Consider the following 20735-nt stretch of genomic DNA (forward strand, 5'->3'; position numbering starts at 1 on the left):
TCGATAGTCCACAGAACAAACCATCGTTATACAATAACTTGCCTAATTACCCTATACTGCCTAGATAACCTAATCAACCTAGTTAAGCCTTTAAATGTCACTTTAAGCTGTATAAAAGTGTCTTGAAAAATATTTAATCAAATATTATTTACTGGCATCATGGCAAAGATAAAATAAATCAGTTATTAAAACTATTATGTTTAGAAATATGCTGAAAAAATCTGCTCTGTTAAACAGAAAACGGGGAAAAAATGAACAGGGAGGCTAATAATTCTGATTTTAACTGTACATGAGGATAAAGAATGAGCCTCCTCCATTCGGCCTCTTTACTTTCTCTTACTTTACTTTTACTCCTTTACTTTAGTGGATAAGGAACAGTGTCATACGCACTAAAGACATCCATTAGTTTACATATTTAATTACATTTGTTAAGTGCAAATATTTGTTTTAAAACTATTTCTAAAATCAATTTACATTTTTTAATGTAGTTATTTTTATTTTTGTGTGAAGTCTTTCTTTAAATGATAGGCAGCAATAAAAAAGTACTTATAGTTTATTGCTAAAGAGACCACATTCAGAAAGACAAATGCAATGATCACCATGATATTAAATCAAACAGCCAAAAACAGTTATTATTTACCTTGGACAACAAAAAATGTTAGAAAAATATAAATAAAAAAATTACTTAACTTACATGGAAATCAGTCATCAAACTATTTACCTTAATCTAAATAAGGCCGTAATATGATTAAGTTGTTTATACGAGTTGCTTTTAGAATGTTACTTAAATTTTCCCATTTTACATGTTATGGTACATAGATTAACTAACATCATTATTTCAGTATATTTAGTGCTTTACAGTAGAGGACATGCTAAAATAAACAAACATTCATTAATCTTTTACAAAAATCACGTAAAGCATAAGTTGTCATTCATTCACCAAATGAGGGCACCAATTTTAGCCCTTTTTTAAAGATTTAAAAAAAGTATTTTGTGTCTCCTGAGTAAAGTCTCATTCTTGATCACATGCGATGATGAAAAGATCTTTTAATCCTAGTTGCTTTGTGCACGTCCTGTCTTGTTGATATGATTATACACATTACTACGAAGACATGTTAATACGCGGCTGTCAATCAATTCGGTGGGCGGGGAAACCACACTTCTACATCACATTGTGGTCGGCCTCAAAATCGGAGGGATTTGGATCCTATTTTAACATCAGGGGGGAAAAAAAAGAGAGACTTATTGTGTTTCTATCACCCCAATATGACCGTGGAAACACTATACCTACACACACTTCTGTCCAAACAGCTTACAAAAAGATGATTTTAGTACACAGTAGAATTTAAACAACCCCAGACCACATTCATTTGTTCAAACCCTGCTACTAATATGCTTTCAATGACTGATTGAAAAACAAAATTTTTTTGTAGTAAATATTAAAAAAAGTGAATCAACAAGCAAGCAAATGACGACTGAAGTGTTGTTACTTCTAATTCATACAGTATCTACAGCATTATTTCTCAATTAATTTGCATTTCCACTTGACTGATCCGATTTGACCTCAATTATCATGTCTGAACAGATGAGAGCATTAATTGATGAAATGTGACTCTTCTGTGAGGGTGTGTGTGTGTGTGTGTAAGAGGAAAAATACAACAGAGAACAAGATCTTAATCCCCACGCCTAAACCACAACACCAGTTCCACCTATAATATGACTATAAAAGGAGAGACTGAGAGAGAGAAAACAGAGCTAAACAGAGCTAGAGATAGACACTCCTCAAGGAAAACCCATTAAACTCTACATTTGGACAAACACGCACACACACATTGAGGAGATTCTAGAGCAGCCTTTCTTTTTTGATAAAACACACAAATTAAAAGTCCCCATGATTTCCCCTCCAGACGAAGCAGGTGTGTGATGTGGTTTGACAGGAAGAGCAGCATTTCTGAGACTACACCGTGTGTGTATTATGCGTGTGTGAGACTGTTATCTGTGCCACCTCAAAATAGGTCACATGACAGCTTGTGTGTGTTTTTTTTTAAAGGGAGCCTACTTGCTCCACTTTTGAGTTTTGTGAAACTGAAATTATTTCATGATCACGTTTTCTATATGTAATGCATGTGTGTGTGACTCACTTTACTCCAGGAATGTCCAGCATATTTGTGAGACCCGTCCAATTAATGTCCAGAAACTGAAAGAGAAAGAGAGACAGACATATTAAACAGTGTTTAATGCATTTATGCAAATGTTGCAAACAGTGTTTTACATATATGCAAATACTTGAGTTTGAGACTTATACAACATAACATTTAATATCACTTTCTAATTTCTTTTCTATTATGTGTGTGTGTGTGTGTGTGTGTGTGTGTGTGTGTGTGTGTGTGTGTGTGTGTGTGTGTGTGTGTGTGTGTGTGTGCTTTCTTTTTAGGTTGGCTAGAAAAAAAGCTGTTTAATTAATTAATTAATTTTCTTTTTTTTTTCCATTTTACTGAAAATATGATTAGCCACCATTAGTAATATTTTTGATGGCCTGCCCTACAGAACAACTTGCCTAATTTCCTAACTTGCTTAGTTAACGTAATAACCTAGTTAAAGTCACCATGAATCAGAAGCTGTGAAATATTTTATTTTTTTTCATATGGTGACAGTTCCTAGAGAAACGGATTATTAAATGAGAAAACAGAGGGTGTGGCTTGCTTTTTGACTGCGAGCTGATTGGATGTAGTAAAGTTGGCATTTCATTCAGAAAAATCTCGGGAACAGGGTTTGGGGAAAGTCACAGACTCCTTCTCCCCACCATTTCTGTTTGTTGTCAAAATTGACAGCTGGAGAACTGTGGGTAAATATGCTAGTCACATCAAATTCCTAAAATATACGTCATCTGAAAATTACAGATGAATTGTTCAACACAATACTAACAAAATCATATGGTTAGTTTTGATTTCCTGGAGACTTAAAGTCTTTAAATTGGACTATAATCTGAACACTTGTGACTTGACAAATAATTAGCGAAATATTATATACTGTCATTGTGGCAAAGACAAAAAAAATTAGTTTGAAAAAATATGTTGTAAAAAATCATCAATAACGCACGCACACACACACGCACACACACAGTCTCACACACACACACTCACACACACTCACTCACTCCCCTCACAAATCTATCTTTTAATAGGAAGCTACACAATATTATAGGTGTGCAAATAAATTAGATTAGTTAGTATTGAAGCCAAATCTGGATCATTTCTAACAAAATAACTTACGATAATGGTCCTAAAACTAGTACACCTAAATTTATGTGTTATAAAAAAAATATTAAATACAAATTTAAAAGGAAAAATCATAAGCAAAAGTATGTAAAAATTTAGTTTAAATTTTAGAGCTTGTAATTATTTTTGTAATATTTTGCTTGAATTTAATTGTATTCTCTTTCAATTTCTGAATATGTTTGATGACTAAAATATTATTTTAATAAGTATATCTGTTTAATAAATCTCATTTGTTTAAATGCACCTAAATACATTGCCTATATTCACTGAGAAATGGAGAAAAATATTCATTTTCAAAATATTACTTTTCTATGTAACAAGTGAAGTAATGCATTACTTTTACAAATCAATTAATAATATTTGAGTTACTTTTTAAAAACATGTAATGCAAATTACTTTTTAGCTTAATTAATTAGCTTATAAAAAATAAATTGCTGAATTAAAATGATCATAGTCACGTTGAATCCCGCACACAATGAGAGAATGCAAGAACTGACAGAAACGGAGATGGCAGAGTTTTACATTTCTGTAATGGAAATATTCTCATTATTTTGAACACATTGAGGAAAAGGGAAAGAAGATTATCTGAATGAGTAATTTAACTTTTTAATAATACAAAAAGTATTGTATATCCTCACCCAGGACATAAAAAACTAATGTATTACTTTTTTTTTTTTTTATAAAAAAGTAACTCAATATTGTAATGCATTACTTTTAAAAAGTAACTTTCCCCAATACAGTGTATATAAATATATATAAATATACACACAAACATCGATATACACACATTTTCAGCATTATTACTCCAATCTTTAGTGTAATGTGATCCTTCAGAAATAATTTTAACATGGCTGTTTTTGTCTTGTGTGGTTGCATATTTGAAATTCTATATTAAAATATATGATCATATGCATTTTTTTCTGGTTTCAATGTAAATGTTTTAATTGTTTAATCAAAATAATTGAATGTATTTTTGTTGGATAAAACTATAAATAAAAAAACACCAACAGTCAATTAAATTTACCATAGAGTTTAAAAAATATATACTTTCAAGTGTATTTTTTTGCTTCAAATTAAATTCTGAAAGGTAATATATGGATTTTTTTTTTTGCTTTTAATGCATCAATTTCTTTATTTTAATTAAGCATTTTAATGTACATCCAGAACCAGAAAAGGTGATTCAGTAAATTCAGTAAGAGAAGAATGAATGAGACAACCTTAAGACTACACATTTAAATCTTTCAGTTTCCGCAAAGCAGGTCAGATCAGTATTTTGAGGAAACAAAAACAAGAAACTCTTTGCTAAGATACTAAGGTGTGTTTGTGCATGTGATTATTAAATCCTCATCATTCTTCATATTGTCTGACTGTCTAATGTGGGTGATGCCGGGTATGTAGTAGAAAAAAAAATAATCAGATGCAAAGCATGTTTTCTTACAGCATGTTTGTCTGTGAAAATGTGTGAATGTACAGGTGCTGATTAACATACAGGTTTCTTGAGGAAGAACACAGACAGTGCGCCGACCAGAGGCATGTCTCCTAAAAGCGGCTCCATGATGACCCTCAACACCCCATTCAGCTGCTCATGGAGACAAACAAACCAAAGGTCAGCAAGATTGACAGTACGAAATGTCAGATGATAATATTTTCAGGGCTCAATGTTAAAAGCTTTGAAATGTGCTTCATTGGTCATTGCAGCTAAAGAGGATATTTATACAGGAAGACAACATGTATAGACCATTTTAATGTGGTTATGTCATTGACCCATGAAAGTGTCCTGCTTGCTATCAAACTATTTCATAACTGTAACAAGAGGCAATTCAATCGTAACTTTACGTTAAAACGCCTGCCATAGGATTATTTACCAACATTTGAACTTTTTTTGGATTCTCGGAGGCTACAGAAATTAAAAATGTAAAACAGGAAATACGCTGAGACTATAGTTATTGTTTACATCCCTCAAAATGGTCTATACATAATTCTCCCCCTTAGCCCTTCCCCTTACCTCTACCCCTGTTTTTGTGCATTCATGTGAAGGAGTAGAGGTGTCCCAATTCTCTTAAGCTTTCTAGATAGATAGATTCTAGATAGCTCTTAAAGCTGAGATTTCCCAGAACCGCACTAGAAACCAAGGGGTACGAAAATCTCTCAGAATAAACCAGCTATAACGACAACATGGCTGCACAAGCAAGATACACAAATTTATGTATCTTTTGACAATTTTTACAACAAACAAGCACATGTTTTTATATGATAAAATATCGTTATGATAACATGATAGCAATTCCTTAAGTGATTTTCTGAAGATAAATGCCAAAAAATAACGCAACTGGAATAACTGCAGCAGTCGACAAATGATGACGTGTGCAGGTGTTGTAGTGGTGTCTCATTTCTTTTTTATTATTGGTTCGAAGGAGTAAATTTAAAGCCGTTCCCGTTCACACGCTATTTCAAGAGCCAAGGGGAAAGTAAAAAAAATTGAATTTGGATTGGGCCTTACTCCTCCTCCATTTGTTCTGAACCTGTTTGTGTTTCTTTCTTCTACACAAAGAACACAAAGAAGATATAATGATGAATGCTGGAGAAAGCAGCCATTGGCATCTATAATATTTTTTATATCAATGGCTGCGGGTTTCCAACATTCCAACAATATCTTGTTTTGAGTTCAACAAATGAAATAAATGTCCTGTATAAATGCTTCTAACCACCTGAGTGTGAGTAAGAAAGTGTGTTATGTTTTAGGTGAACTATCCCTTTAATAAATTTATTAGATCAACAAATAACTCCTGGAGAGCCGCGGCTCTGCACAGTTTTGCTTCTACCTATCAAACACAGCCGATCCAAATAATCAAGGTGCTTAAAACAGTAACGAACACCTTTATTAGTTAGATCAGCTGTGTTTGATCAGGGTTGAAGCAAAACTGCAGAGCTGCGGCCCTTCAGGAATTGAGTTTGAGACCTATGATGTAGGGTTTGTGTCATGGCATACTTTTGTAATTGTTAATATTTTCTAATGTAATTGTAGTTGTTTTACAAGAAAGATCATTTCAAATGCCCTACTACAGCCATTTCGTTTCAGTCCTTATACAGAAATGAGTTTTAATGGTCAAATGTTGGGCTTGATTAATGTCTGACCTCTAAAAAAGTTAAATATGCTGACTAAAACTTCAGTATAAAAATGTTTACTGATTTTAAACAAGATTTAAAAGGAACGCCCCACTTTTTGCAAATAGACTAATTTTAAAACTCTACTATAGTTCAACAGTTGAGTTTTACCATTTTTTAATCCCATCAGCTGATCTCAGGGTCTGACAGGACCTGTTTTAGCTTAGCTTAGACTACTGAATAGGATTAGACTATTAGCAATTAAAAGATCTGCAGCACTTGAAAATAGTCCAAAGCTAGCATAATAGGTAATATCATTGCGCCTGTTGCAGCCATGCTACGGGAGAAATTTTAGCTTAGCATAAACTGTTGAATCAGATTAGACCATTAGCGTCTCACAATGAAAGTGTGCAGCACCAAAAATTTGTCCCCAGCTAGGTAACATCATAATAGGTAATATCAGTGCACCATTTGCAGCCATGTTATAAGAGAATTTTTAGCTTAGCTTAGCATAAATTGATGAATTTATTAGACCCTTAGCATCCTATAATGACAGTGTGCAGCACTTAAAAATAGCCACCAGCTAGTTAACTAGGTAACAGCTTAACAGCTAATATCATTGCGTCAGTTGCAACCATGTTGTGAGATAACTTTTAGCTTAGTTTAGCATAAATTGTCGAACTGGATTACACCCTTAACATATCGTAATGATTGTGTGCACTGTGCAGCACCTGAAAATAGTTCCCAGCTTGCTAACATCATAATAGGTAATTTCACTGCACAATTGCAGCCGTGTTATGAGATAACTTTCAGCTTAGCAAAAATTGTTAAATTGAATTAGACCTTTAGCATCCCGTAACGATAATGTGCAGCACCTGAAAATAGTACCCAGCTAGATAACAGCATAATAGGCAATATTACTACGCCAGTTGCAGCAAATGTTATGAGAGAACTTTTAGCTTAGCTTAGCATAAAATGTAGAACTGGATTAGACCATTAGCATACCGTAATGATAGTGTGCAGCACCTGAAATTAATCCCCAGCTAGGTAACATCATAACAGGTAAAATCATTGCATCTGGTGCAGCCATGTTAAGTTGATTATTATACTAGAATAAAAGTATAGCCCCTAGCCACATCAGCCTAGAAAATAGCTTTATCTTTCCACAGGTCTTCAGTTTCTGTAACTACAGAATAGTCAAGCTTTAAATAAGACAATTATCAAGAGAGAGGTTAATGGTCTAATCCAGTGGTGTCCAAACTCGGTCCTGAAGGCTGGTGTCCAGGAGAGTTTAGCTCCAACCCTAATCAGACACACCTGAACCAGCTAATCAAGCTCTTACTAGATATACTAGAAACATCCTGGCAGGTGTGTTGAAGCAAGTTGGAGATAAACTCTCCAGGACACTGGACCTCCAGGAGAGAGTTTGAACATCCCTGGTCTAATCTGATTCAATGATCTATGCTAAGCTAAGCTAAAAGTGCTAGTATAAAATGAACCTATTTTTTCAAAATAATGTGTTCCTTTAACAAAGTTTTCATCATAAAGACAGGAAATCTAATAAACATCTATTATTGTTAACTACTTAAATAGGATACATATTTAAAAATGTACTAGTGACTTCCTGATACCACCACCTCTCCTATTGCTTCCTGTAACATATCCACTCTCCTCTCCAGTTATAGAAAAAAGCTTATATAAATAATTGCAAAACTTCTGCCAGCAGATTTGAGAAGGGGCAGACATTATGGCTAATGACTATAATCTAACAGAGTAAAGAAGCTCTTTGGACACACAGTTCAGCCTCTTCAAAGCTCATGTGTGCTCACTCTGATTCTTATCACTGTAATGATGACCAACTCAAGTATAAACATCTCACGTAAGCGGCACACAAACAGGCATGTCAACATATCACAAACTTGTTTCAGTGCTTTACCTGAATACTTTTGATTCCTGCACGGCAGTAGTATTTCTTGATGTCCACATCAATTTCAGTGTTTCCAACAAAACTGCACAAACATAAAAAACAGACAGTTTCAGTTTCTAGAGGTCAATTATGAGACTCGGGGGTTAAAGGGGTGGTCCAGGGTGTATTTTTAAGGCTTGGTTGTGTTTATAAGATGCAAAGCAATGTGTGCTCACGAGTCTTTTGTAGAAAATCACGATATTTTTTCATATATCTTACTTTGATTATATACAGCTACTCAGCTAACATAAAAATGACTGTCATTTTTCCTAGTTCCTCCGAAAGCCATCCCTTAAGAGGCTCTGATTGGTCAGCTAACATAACGTGCTGTGATTCACAGATCGGCTCCAGGTCACCAGGAAAAGAGTCACCCCCCAACAAGCATGTACTTTTGCGCAGTGTAAATACTGTCAGTCAGAGTAGCTGTTAGCACTATCAGTTTAAGACTGAATCAAACACAGAGGACACAGCTGAACCTCACGCCTGCTCTCTAAAATAAAATCTGACAAGTGTCTTTCACAAATATTTGAGTTATAAGTAGGCCCACATGGAATCTGTGCGCGCAGAATTCTGCAGATTTTCCGCAAAATTCCGTAGATTTCTGCAGATCTTTAGCCCATTATTAATTCTGTTTAGTTACTTGAGTAAATGTGTAAATCTAAATTTATTCAGTTTTTATTCAGTAATTTATTACTTTTTATTTAATATATTAAGGTTTAAGTTATGATACTCCGCTGGATACTCCCAAAATAATTTCGCAGAAATCTGCAGATTTTTACCAAAACTTTCCGCAGAAATAGCAAAAAACGTCCGCAGATTCCTTCTGGCCCTGGTTATAAGTAGGTGTAAGTAATATGAAACGTCCACATAACTTTTGCCAGTTCATTATTTGAAATGTAGAATGCAGGGAAAGTGTCCGCATAGAGAGACACTGCAGGGCTGTGACGAATAAATATGAATTTGTAGCTAAATTGTTGATGGTTCCAAACAACATTTCCTGTGGTTTACATCCTTGTTTATGTCCTTGCTACAATATACCGTTAACATTAGACACTACGCATGTAATACATCAATTTTAACAAATGAAAATACTTGCAGGTTGTGGATCCCAATCCACAGCTTCTTCTTTTATGGTTGGAGCTGCTGCTCCTTTGAGGAGTTTTTAGCTTAATCCAGCACTGAACTGGAAGAAATTCTGGAAGCTGTGCTTTGTCAAATGCTAGCTATAGCAAAAGAAGCTCTGTGGAAATAGCAGTGTTTGGATGGCATTTTAGCTTCCTCTGTTAAAACATTACAGTATTACCCCGCCTCTGGCCACACCCCTTCCCTGTGCGGTGTATGAAGCCTTTGTGATCTCACTAGCCCGGATGTATTTTTTGTAGTCCCCAAACGTTAAACTGTAAAAGCCAATGTCTTCCTTTGCATTAAACTATGAGAGTATTATATTCAAGGATGTTGTTCATGTTCACACAGCTACATTACACATCAACTAAAGTTTTAAATATGATATCGTAGTGGACCACCCCATTAAATGTGTGTGTGTGTGTGTGTGTGTGTGTGTATGCTTTACTTGATCTGTAGGTCCATAATAATCTGTCGTTTATCGACATTCTCTGTATAAACTTTCACTCCATCCACCCTGAGAGGCTGCAAACAGATGAACAAACACGAAAAATATTAAGAACAACATTATAAATACTAAAACAATTTTTACAAATATTTGTTTAATGATTATGTGTTTAAAAGATATTGTTTAAATGTTACCTTTTAATTTGGCTTTATACCAAAGAAATGTTCCTATCTTTCATTTAGTTAAATTAAACTATAATAAAAAAACTACAAATAAAAAAAATCATAAAAAATAAACAAAAAAATTGAAATAAAAAAATAAATTACTGGAAACTGAAAAATACTATCAAAATAAAAATATATATTTTTATTAATTCTTTATTTTGAATGATGTTTGTGCAATATTTAAATGCCAAAAAAAAATTACAAGCACATTCAGGAACTGTGTTAGATCTATGGTATGTCATCATATAGAAAGATATGTAGGTAGCTAAGTAAACATGTGCATGTACCTTGTCCCCCATATCTATCTTGGAGAAGGTGAAAGTACTAAGGTGCGTGTTTGCTCCCTGCACAGCTGGTTCAATGGTCTCTTTGAAGATTTTCTCTACAAACTGACAAATATACGGCCACATCTGCTGCACAGTCTGTTAGTGTAAAAAAGAGAGAGTTAATACTCTTGAGGAAACATTTCTGGGTTAGCATAGATCCAGATCTATTTTTATAAAACTAGACACACACACACACACACACACCTTATTGAGCCACTCCACTCTCTCCACATCTGGAAAATGAACCTGAAACAATGGAAAAAAAAAAAAAAAAGACTGATTAATTACAATGCTTTTATTTTGTAATTATATATGTTTTCATGGATGCTTCAAAAGCATTTAGTGAAAGCAAATCAATATTTTAAGCTTTATCAGAATGGCACATTGATTTTTCAATTATAGAGCACGTAGTGACAAGAGACACTGTTTTGTTATTTAAACTGACAGTAGGGCTGTTCAATCAATTGAAATTGAATCACAATTTGAAACATTGCAATAAGTTAACCTCAAGAGGAAAATAATAATTAAATAATTAAATAAACAAATTAAATAATAATAATAATTTAAATAAATAAAATAAAACTTGCAATTAGATATTTTCCCCAAATTGCTCAGCCGTAATTGGCAGTTTGACATTTTAACATCCTTTCAAACTGATTTCAATAGGCCATATTTGATTTGATGCAATTAAATATGCACACTGAGTGAAAATCTATGAAAAATTGTTTTACCAATTTTATAGCCAATGTTTAGCCGAATCCAGCACTGAACTGGAACAAAATTCTGGAGGCGGTCCTTTGTCAAATGCTAGCTATATCTTTTTTATAATTCTCTGGAACATAATGAAAAATTAAATTGTAAGCACTTCTCTCTTTGTGTTATGTCCTATGGAAGACCGATTCAGCGAAAAGTAATCAAAAAATTCAAAACCTATAATTGATAAAAAGTTTTCCTGGTCAATTTGTTCAATTACTTTTTGTACCTCATGTGGAGTCATGTGACCCCGCTCTGTTAAGGCTACTTTATACTTCTGCAATGAAAACATGGGTACAATCTGGCGGAGCCTTCATGCGGTCGCATGCCCGTGCACCTCTCAAAAAATGTAACTACATGTCACAAGTTTGTAATGCAATAGCTACGTTTCCATCCACCTATTTAATGGGAATTTTGGAGATGTGCATAAAAAACTGGTTGATGGAAATGCCAAGATGCGCATCAATTCTGAAAATGAGCATAAAAAACAAATGCGCATAACTGAGTCGGACAAACTTTTTATTCGATAAGAAAAGATGCACATAAACTACGATGAAAGCACTTACCAAAGAAATTCCTGTATAGGCATTAAAAAAGTCATGTGATTTTGTTATAAGAGATCATGCGATGATAAAAATATGTGTGAATGGACAAACCAATAGGCTGAGCAGACTGTAAAACATCTGAAACGCTTTACCATTTCAGTATTAGTGTTATTATTAATGACCTCCAGAATCAAGAGCGCCTGTGCTCCACCCCTTCAAACGCCACCACATGTTCACTGCGTGTCAGGATTGCCTTCTGAGGTGCAAGTAATTTATTAAATAAAAAAAAAAGATTGACGCAGCTTCTCCTACCACAGCAAATTCCATTTTTACTTTTTATTTTTGGAGCCAGATAATCAGGAAGTGACGATTTTGTTCACTTTGACATGTTGGAAGGGAAAACGCTGCTTTATTCGCACATCTTTTATGCAATAATCCAGTTTTGAGCTTAAAGTGAATTTGCATTTTTGGATGGAAACATAACTACTAAAAATGATTGGAAGCTGCACCAGAGACAACATATTTTCCATTACAATAAAATTATTATTTATCTTAAATATTTGTTTACAGAAGATTCAAAATATGCAGTTTAAAATTTATAAAGCATATGCAAGCTATTTTATTTAGAAGAGATCCTGCTTATTTTCCACTTTTAATATTAAAAATGTAACATAGAAAATAATTAATTTTGTTTCCAAAAGTGCAAGTTGTTTATTTTCACTTTTATATAAAAAGTGACTGTTTGTTTTATGCAGTGTGTTTTAATTTCAGTTGTTCAACATTGATGATCAACACACAATAATAGAGAGTAGATAGTGTGTGTTTCCTTCAATTTTAAAATCAATGCACTCTTCATTCAAAGATCTCTCACTTGTAATATGTGAACATATTTACTGCACAAAACTTGTTGCAGAAATAAATCAAATAATCGTTCATTAATTGTAATCGACTTAAAATGTTCAATTAATCAAGATTTAGATTTTTGGCGAAATTGCCCAGCCCTATTTTTTTTTTTTTACTTTTTTTTATACATTAAAACATTTTACAGAACAGAACATTCAGTGACAGCAGCGATTATTAATAGCGATAATAATTAATAAAAAAAACAACAGAAGCCAAAGATGTAAATAAAAATAAATTACGGAAAAAAAAAGAAAAACATACAATATTTTCAGTTTCAAAGGAGCTAGAAATACTATGTCCTATTCAGATACAACGTGACAGGTGCCCATCTTTGTTTAAAAACATCCAGTTTTAGTTGAAGTTGAAGTTGAGCAGTCTATATATACATTCAAGTTTTTCTATCCACTGTACTATTGTTGGAGGGTGTGGCTTCATCCAATTTATTGTTGTGGTCTTTCTTGCACTTAGTAAAAGTATATGTAGTATATATCTCTGGTTTTTATTATATATATTCTGGGGTATCCCTTCAAGCAAGAAAAACAGGGGAGTAAAAGGTAGATCTATTGCCCAGCCCAACTCTAATGGTTTAAAAATCAGTGCAGAAGAAACTGAATTTGTATTAATATCAATTAATAATGTAGTTTAGCATGAATGTATTTACAATAGAAAATAAGTGCATAATTAACAATACAGCCTTATATACTTCTCTTTTTTTAATAAAAAACTGTTAAAATTGCATGAAACAACACAAAGTTTAGGTGTCAGCATGTGCATTTCTTAAAGTACAAATAAAATCATATTGGTTTTGTTAGCTCACATTGCTAGTTTTGTGGTGAACAATTCATCTGTGCATGTCATTAAAAAAACTGCCTGCCCTTGTTATCTAAATTAGAAATCTGACAATGCACTTCCTGTTTGTTTTCAGTTAAATTCTCAGACTATGCCTGTCTGAGGTATATTAAGTGTGTTAACCTGTTGTTTTGACAGCGCTATGCAAACAAACAGCAATCATGAGAAGGAGGTGTCCATGTAATAACTCTCCTGAAACCTGATGTTTCTGAACTTTACTACATACAATCAGCTTCCATAGAAAATACAAGCCACAACCACATTTTTATCAATTAATATTCCGTTTCTCTAGTAACTCCATCATAATACATAGGAGTTCGAGTTTATGCAGTTTTTGTAACGAGTCATTTAATCATTTATTCAACCGATTTGTTCAAACGATACATTAAGATAAGAACAAGACTGTCTTAATGAGTCATTGAATCATTCACTCACTTGATTCATTCAAAAACATTAAGAAACAAAACACTGCTGTCTGGATTTCGGAAATGTCTCGTATTCATTTCAGTGATGCTGATATATTCAGAAAAAAACAGCACTCTTATTCATGAAAAGCTCTTTAACCAAGAAATGAAGAAAACATATCACTTTTAGTCTTAGTTTTTGCTTGTTAGACTGAAAATTGTCAGTCATGCTTCATCTAGAACAGGGTTTTTCAAAGTCTAAGACAGTGGGCCTCCCTTTTGACACAACTTATCCATTGGCGCCCCCCTCCTCCCAAACACACACACACACACACACACACACACACACACACACACACACACACACACACACACATATATATGTATATATATATATATATATATATATATATATATATATATGTATGTATATATATATATATATGTATATATATATATATATATATATATATATATATATATATATGTATGTATATATATATATATATATATGTATGTATATATATATATATATATATATATATATATATRTRTATATATATATATATATATATATATATATATGTATATATATATATATATATATATATATGTATATATATATATATATATATATATATATATATATATATATATATATATATATAAAGACACAGACAGATGTCAGACTGTTAACTCACTTTTATCATCATTTGCATGAAAGTGCAATTATTTAGAGTAATAACAAGTATTTTAATATAACGTTTTTAAAACTAGGATGATGGTTCAATATGAATAGAACAGATCCAAGAACTGTCCATCCCAGTCAAAACAGTCGAAGTTTAGCGGGTCTCATGCTGTCATTAGCCAAAATATTTTGACAAACCACACATAAAGGTCGTGGTTTATCAGCTGGTCCTGTCCACGTAAATCCTAAACTCAAATACTGATCATCATATCGTCGTCTTTTGGGTTTAAGCCCTGAACTTGAAGGCTTTTGTGGCGAGGGGGCGTGGCCGAGAGCCGTGGGAACGGAGTGAGGCCACCGCGTAAGTGGATCTGCGGTGCGCACCTGACTCGGATCCCACGGAAGGAGCTCTGGATCATAAAAGGAGGAACAAGGGCAAAGGAAGCTGAGAGAGGACCGGGCCGGACATATTTTACTTTTGCTTTCAGTTTGACGGCAGTCTCCGTGAGGAGCTGCTGTCCGTTTGTTTTGGTTTAGACGGCAACCTCCGTGAGGAGCTGCCGTCACTGTTATTAATAAATCATTTTAAAACTGCGTCGGTTCTCCGCCGCCTCCTTCCCGGCGGCCAAAGGGCTGTGAACTTCATTACAGCTTTGAATCGGGGGGTCTCAGAAACCGACCCATTGTATTAGCAGGCATATACCTGTATTGGCGGGCTTGCCAAACAGAAGCGAATTCACAGCTATGGCCTTCTGGGTAAAAAAGGTTTTCTTATATTTGACGTATTATTATTTTTTTTTGCTTTATTTAATTAAAACGTTTACATATAATAAAAAATACATATAATAATTAAACTTAATAATTATATTTTTATTGTATTATATTTCTTCCCGCGCCTCCCCTGACATGCTCTGGCGCCCCCCCAGGGGAGGCGCGCCTCACACTTTGAAAACCCCTGATCTAGAAAATCATTTCAAACTGATCTTAATAGGCCACATTTAATGTGATGCCACTGAATATGAACTTTGAGTGAAAATCTATGAAAAATTGTTTTGAAAATTTGTATTGATCGAAACAGCTGACCTCTAGGCCACGGTTCAAAGATGTAATGAAGTTCAGAGGTAGCATGAAGGTATTGTCAATAGAAAATTAGTGCAAAATTGATGTTTTAGCCTCTTAAATGTTTCTCTTTTTGAATAAACAAATGTTAAATATTAAAATTTTATATCTTTACGCATGAAACTACACAAAATTTAGGTGTCAGTAGGTGAATTTTTTTAAGAGAGTCAATTTTTCAACCGATTTGTTTAAATGATTCATTCAGATTGAAGAATATAACTGGCTTAATGATTCAATGACTCATTCATTGACTCACTCGATTCTTTTAAAAACATCCAGAAACAAAACACTGCTGTCTGTATTTTGGAAATGTCAAATATTAATTTCAGTGATGCTGATTTTAAAACAGCACTCTTAGTCATAAAAAGCTCTTTAACCAAGAAAAGCCCCATGCTTTTTCTAGAACATCCCATCAAACTGACCTCAGTATGCATATCATATTTGATCTGATGGCATTAAATAAACTATAAGTGTTTTACCATTGCTCAAAATAGCCAATCACTAGATGACAACTCATAACTTTCCACTTCTCTAAAACTAAAAATGAACCAGTGTGATTCTCATTACTCATCATTTCCATTAATCATTATATGACCTCATTATAATGACACAACGTGGTTGTTTAACTAGAACATTAAGCCAAACTGCTGAAAATGGTGCAGCAAAACAAGCTCTCTCAATCTGTGTTGCACCATCCACATTTACATACATTTGGCTCATAATTCTGACAGATCAATAACACAAATGCTTAATAAAATGATTGAGTTTACGCCAGTGTATTTCACAAACATGAACACACACTGCATAATAAACACCCACATCTTTATGTAATGATGCCCCTATTACTCGAGCAGTAAAAACATTCCCAAAACAAGATGTCTGATCAAAGTATCAAGACAGTTTTGCTTAATATTATGTCACAATCCTTCTTATGACAATGTTTCTCATAGCAATGTACTGACACAAAAGTTACAGCACAAGCACAAAACTGTCCAGTTTCAGTTTTCTGATCAAGTGTTTACATGTCCTATATGGAATAGAAACTGATTGAAATATCAATTGGTTTGCCCATTTTGAGGTGTTTACACAGAGAATTGCCATTCAGATTGAACCTTTAAACAGAATACAATATTCTATGTAAACACCACTATACTGAAAAAGCACACATGAGTTTTCGCATTAACAGTAAATCTGTCAACACTGCACATTCCACACTCTTGTGAAGAGAGATACAATTTAAAAAAAAAAAAAAAACAGGACACCAGTGATTTTCACAATAGGGTTTCTTGAGCATCTGTGTTGTTCAATCACTCTCAGAAAATAAACACACAGCAGCAGTGCAGTGCGATTCACAAACAATTGACACTTGTACATCTGCCCTTTTTGATGAAAAACTGGTTTGAATCCATCTTGAAAAGTTTCTGGCTAGCAAGCAGTATTTTTAGTCAAACTATCAACGTTACAGTCAAAATTGTTTACCTATTTAATATATTTAAAATTTAATAAAAAAATGACATGGGTGATATCAGACAGGGACTGCTGGAAATGACATTTGTATTAGGTGTGTAATGGTTGACATTTCACTGACAAAAAAATGTATGTCAGTGCTGTTTACACAACTGCACATGCAGAACTTACAATCAAAACTTCATTCATTCACTCAGTTCATTTACTTAGTTCATTCATTCACTTAGTTCAGGGGTCACCAACCCTGTTCCTGGAGAGCTACCTTCCTGCAGAATTCAGTCCCAACCCTGATCAAACACACCTGAACCAATTAATAGTACCTAAAGCAGCACTTGATAATTACAAACAGGTGTGTTTGGTCAGGGTTGCAACTAAAATCTGCAGGAAGGTAGCTCTCCAGGAACAGGGTTGGTGACCCCTGATTCATTTACTTGGTTCATTCATTCACTTGGTTCATTCATTCACTTGGTTCATTCATTCATTTATTTATTTATTTACTTAATTCATTTATTCATTCACAAGCCTTTTTGCACTATATACTATTCTATATTTGCACTCATTGCCATATGCCCTTAATGTCATTGTATTGTTTAATTTTTATTTATTTATTTTCATTCTTTAGACTACATTTTATGTATATATTTAGATTACATTTTATGTATAATTATATTTACTGTAAATCCTTTCTTAGAAACTCTACTTTTTGTATTAATATTATATGTTAGGCACCTAGGGTCTGACAGTAATGTAATTTTGATTCTCTATATGTTTTGTACATGTGGTTGAATTGACAATAAAGCTGACTTTGACTTTAGTTCATTCATTCATCCATCTCGTTCATAGATTCATCTAGTTAATTCATTCATTCATCTAATTCATTCATTCCTTCATCCATCTAGTTGATTCGTTCGTTCATTCATTCATTCATTCATTCATTCATTCATTCATTCATTCACTTAGTTCATTCATCAATTCATTCATTCACTTGGTTCATTAATTCACTTGGTTCATTCATTCATTCATCCATCTAGTTATTCATTCATTAATTCATTCATTCACTTATTCATTCATCAATTCATTCATTCACTTGGTACATTAATTCACTTTGTTCAATCATTCATTCATCCATCTAGTTCATTTATTAATTCATTCATTCATTCACTTAGTTCATTCATCAATTCATTCATTCACTTGGTTCATTCATTCACTTGGTTCATTCATTCATCTTGTTCATTCATTCATCTAGTTAATTCATTCATTCACCTAGTCCATTCATTTATTAATTTATTCACTAGGTTCATTCATTCATTCCCTTAGTTTATTCATTAATTCACTTAGTTCATTCATTCATTTAGTTCACTCACTCACTTGGTTCATTCATTCATTCACTTAGTTCATTCATTCATTCATTCATTCATTCATTCAGTTCACTCACTCACTCGGTTCATTCATTCTTTAATTTATTCACTTGTTCATTCCTTCATTCATTCATTCATTTATTCCCTTAATTTATTCATCCATGTACTTGCTTTATTCATTCATTCACTTGGTTCTTTCATTTATAAATAATTTTAAATAATTAATTCATTGTATTCACTTAGTGTCTAGTTATTTTCCCATAAATTTCCATTTACATCACTATTTTACTAGTATTTTCTTGATTTTAATAGCAGTGTTCTATATTTCTTGCATCATGCTGCTTGCTTGTAGAAACACACTCTCTGTCTCTTTCTCTCTCTCTCTCTCTCTCTCTCTCTCTCTCTCTCTCTCTCTCTCTCTCTCTCTCTCTCTCTCTCAGGCTCATCATCTTACTTTCCTTAACATGGATTAGTGTAAACAGTGCTAAGGAGAAACGGACCTATATGGAAAGATGTGGCACAAAAGCATGTGAGAGAGAGATTTGCCAAGAAAACCAAATGGAAAACCCCTGACTTGACTTTGGCTCCATTTCTTTCTCATATTTTCCTGAGGGAGAAAGCCAGCCTATGACTCAAAGCTGTGTTATTTCCTGATTATATGTGCAGAGAGCAGACAGCGGCTAAAGTTAGCCTGCTAATTCCCATGGCCTGTCAGACGCTGAGCTGCTCTGATCTGATCTGATATTACAAACAGTGCATCTGAACATGTCTTATCTCTGCCATAAACACACACAAACACTGGCCTTCAAAGAGCCAAGAATGCACTGCCAAGGGTCAAAGCCTTATTTACAGAAATAGTACACCGAGTGCACCTGAGATCCCTAAATACGGTAAAATAGGAATTAAAATGAGGTAAAATAGTGCAGCTTTGACATGACAAGCGCTGTATACGAAATGGCTGTGATTTCAACAGAAAAACTGTAAAAATGCAACAGTAAAAATCTGTAACCTGTAACTTACAGTCAGGTCCATAACTATTGGGACATCAACACAATTCTAACACTTTTGGCTCTATACACCAACACAATGGATTTGCAATTAAAAGAACAAGCTGTGCTTTAACTGCAGACTGTCAGCTTTCATTCAAGAGTATGCAAATAGCACACTTGAAATGAACTCTGGACCTTTCATCTGCTTTTTATAATTGGGAAAATGAAGGAAAAACAAACACCAGGCCATGGAACAGCTGAGAAGCCAATTGTCCAATTACTTTTGGTCCCTTAACAAGTGGGTGGCACATATGCAAACGTAATACGTAAATACCAAAGAGTTTTTGAAGGAAATGAAGAGGAATGTTAAGCAATGGCCAAGTCAATCTCCTAACCTGAATATGATTCTGAAGGGAAAACTGAAGGTAAAATGTTCCAAAAATAAGCAGGAACTGAAGACAGTTGCAGTAGAGGCCTGGCAGAGGAACACCAAGAATAAAACCCAGCGTTTGGTGATGTCTATGAGTTTCAGCATTCAGGCTGCAATTGACTGCAAAGGATTTGCAACCAAGTACTAAAAAGTGAACGTTTGATTTATTCTTATTATTCTGTTCAATTGCTTTTGGTCACTTAACAAGTGAGAGCCAAATGAGTAAACTGTTGTAATTCCTACAGTGTTCACCCGATTTGGATGTAAATACTCTCAAAGCTGTCAGTTTGCAGTTAAATCTCATCTTTGACTCATTTCAAATCGATTGTGTTGGTGTACAGAGCCAAACATTTTAGAATCGTGTTGATATCTTAATATTTATGGACCTAACTGTAATTAACAGTAAGTTTCACTAATATATACAGTAAATAACCCTAAATGTACTAATTATCATTCACTGCATCATGGTATTTTGTGCAACAAAAAGTATAATGTGTAGATTTTAGTAATTCAAAACAATAGTGAATAATGCAATAAATTGATGAAATAAGGTAGTTTACCGTAAAATTTAGACATTTATTTAAAAAATTTCTGCTGAATATATACGCTGTAAATCTGGATGTGAACACAAGGAACTGCAAACTAATAGATTTTAGTTTACTCCAAGCAAAGGAAGTTATTGCTTTAAAATGGAAAGAACCTCAAAGGCCATCTTGAAGCCATTTAAGAAAATAACAAGCTGACATACACTGTTAAAGAAG

At 33.7% G+C, this 20735-nt stretch overlaps 1 protein-coding gene across 4 annotated transcripts in view; it reads right to left on the reverse strand.

The window, feature by feature from the left end:
• The window catches only part of esyt2a (extended synaptotagmin-like protein 2a), a 75465-nt gene that overhangs the window by 39706 nt on the left and 15024 nt on the right, over nucleotides 1-20735 (reverse strand). For all 4 annotated transcript variants that reach the window (XM_005171399.6, XM_693440.11, XM_021468651.3 and 1 more), the window contains exons 2-7: nucleotides 10674-10715; nucleotides 10431-10565; nucleotides 9920-9996; nucleotides 8320-8392; nucleotides 4768-4857; nucleotides 2142-2197 (exon numbers count right to left, since the gene is read on the reverse strand). In XM_005171399.6, the coding sequence (XP_005171456.2) occupies nucleotides 2142-2197; nucleotides 4768-4857; nucleotides 8320-8392; nucleotides 9920-9996; nucleotides 10431-10565; nucleotides 10674-10715 (473 nt within the window). The remainder of the gene's footprint in view (nucleotides 1-2141; nucleotides 2198-4767; nucleotides 4858-8319; nucleotides 8393-9919; nucleotides 9997-10430; nucleotides 10566-10673; nucleotides 10716-20735) is intronic.

Source organism: Danio rerio, chromosome 2 (assembly GCF_049306965.1).
Source record: "Danio rerio strain Tuebingen ecotype United States chromosome 2, GRCz12tu, whole genome shotgun sequence".
NCBI classification, from domain to species: Eukaryota; Metazoa; Chordata; class Actinopteri; order Cypriniformes; family Danionidae; genus Danio; species Danio rerio.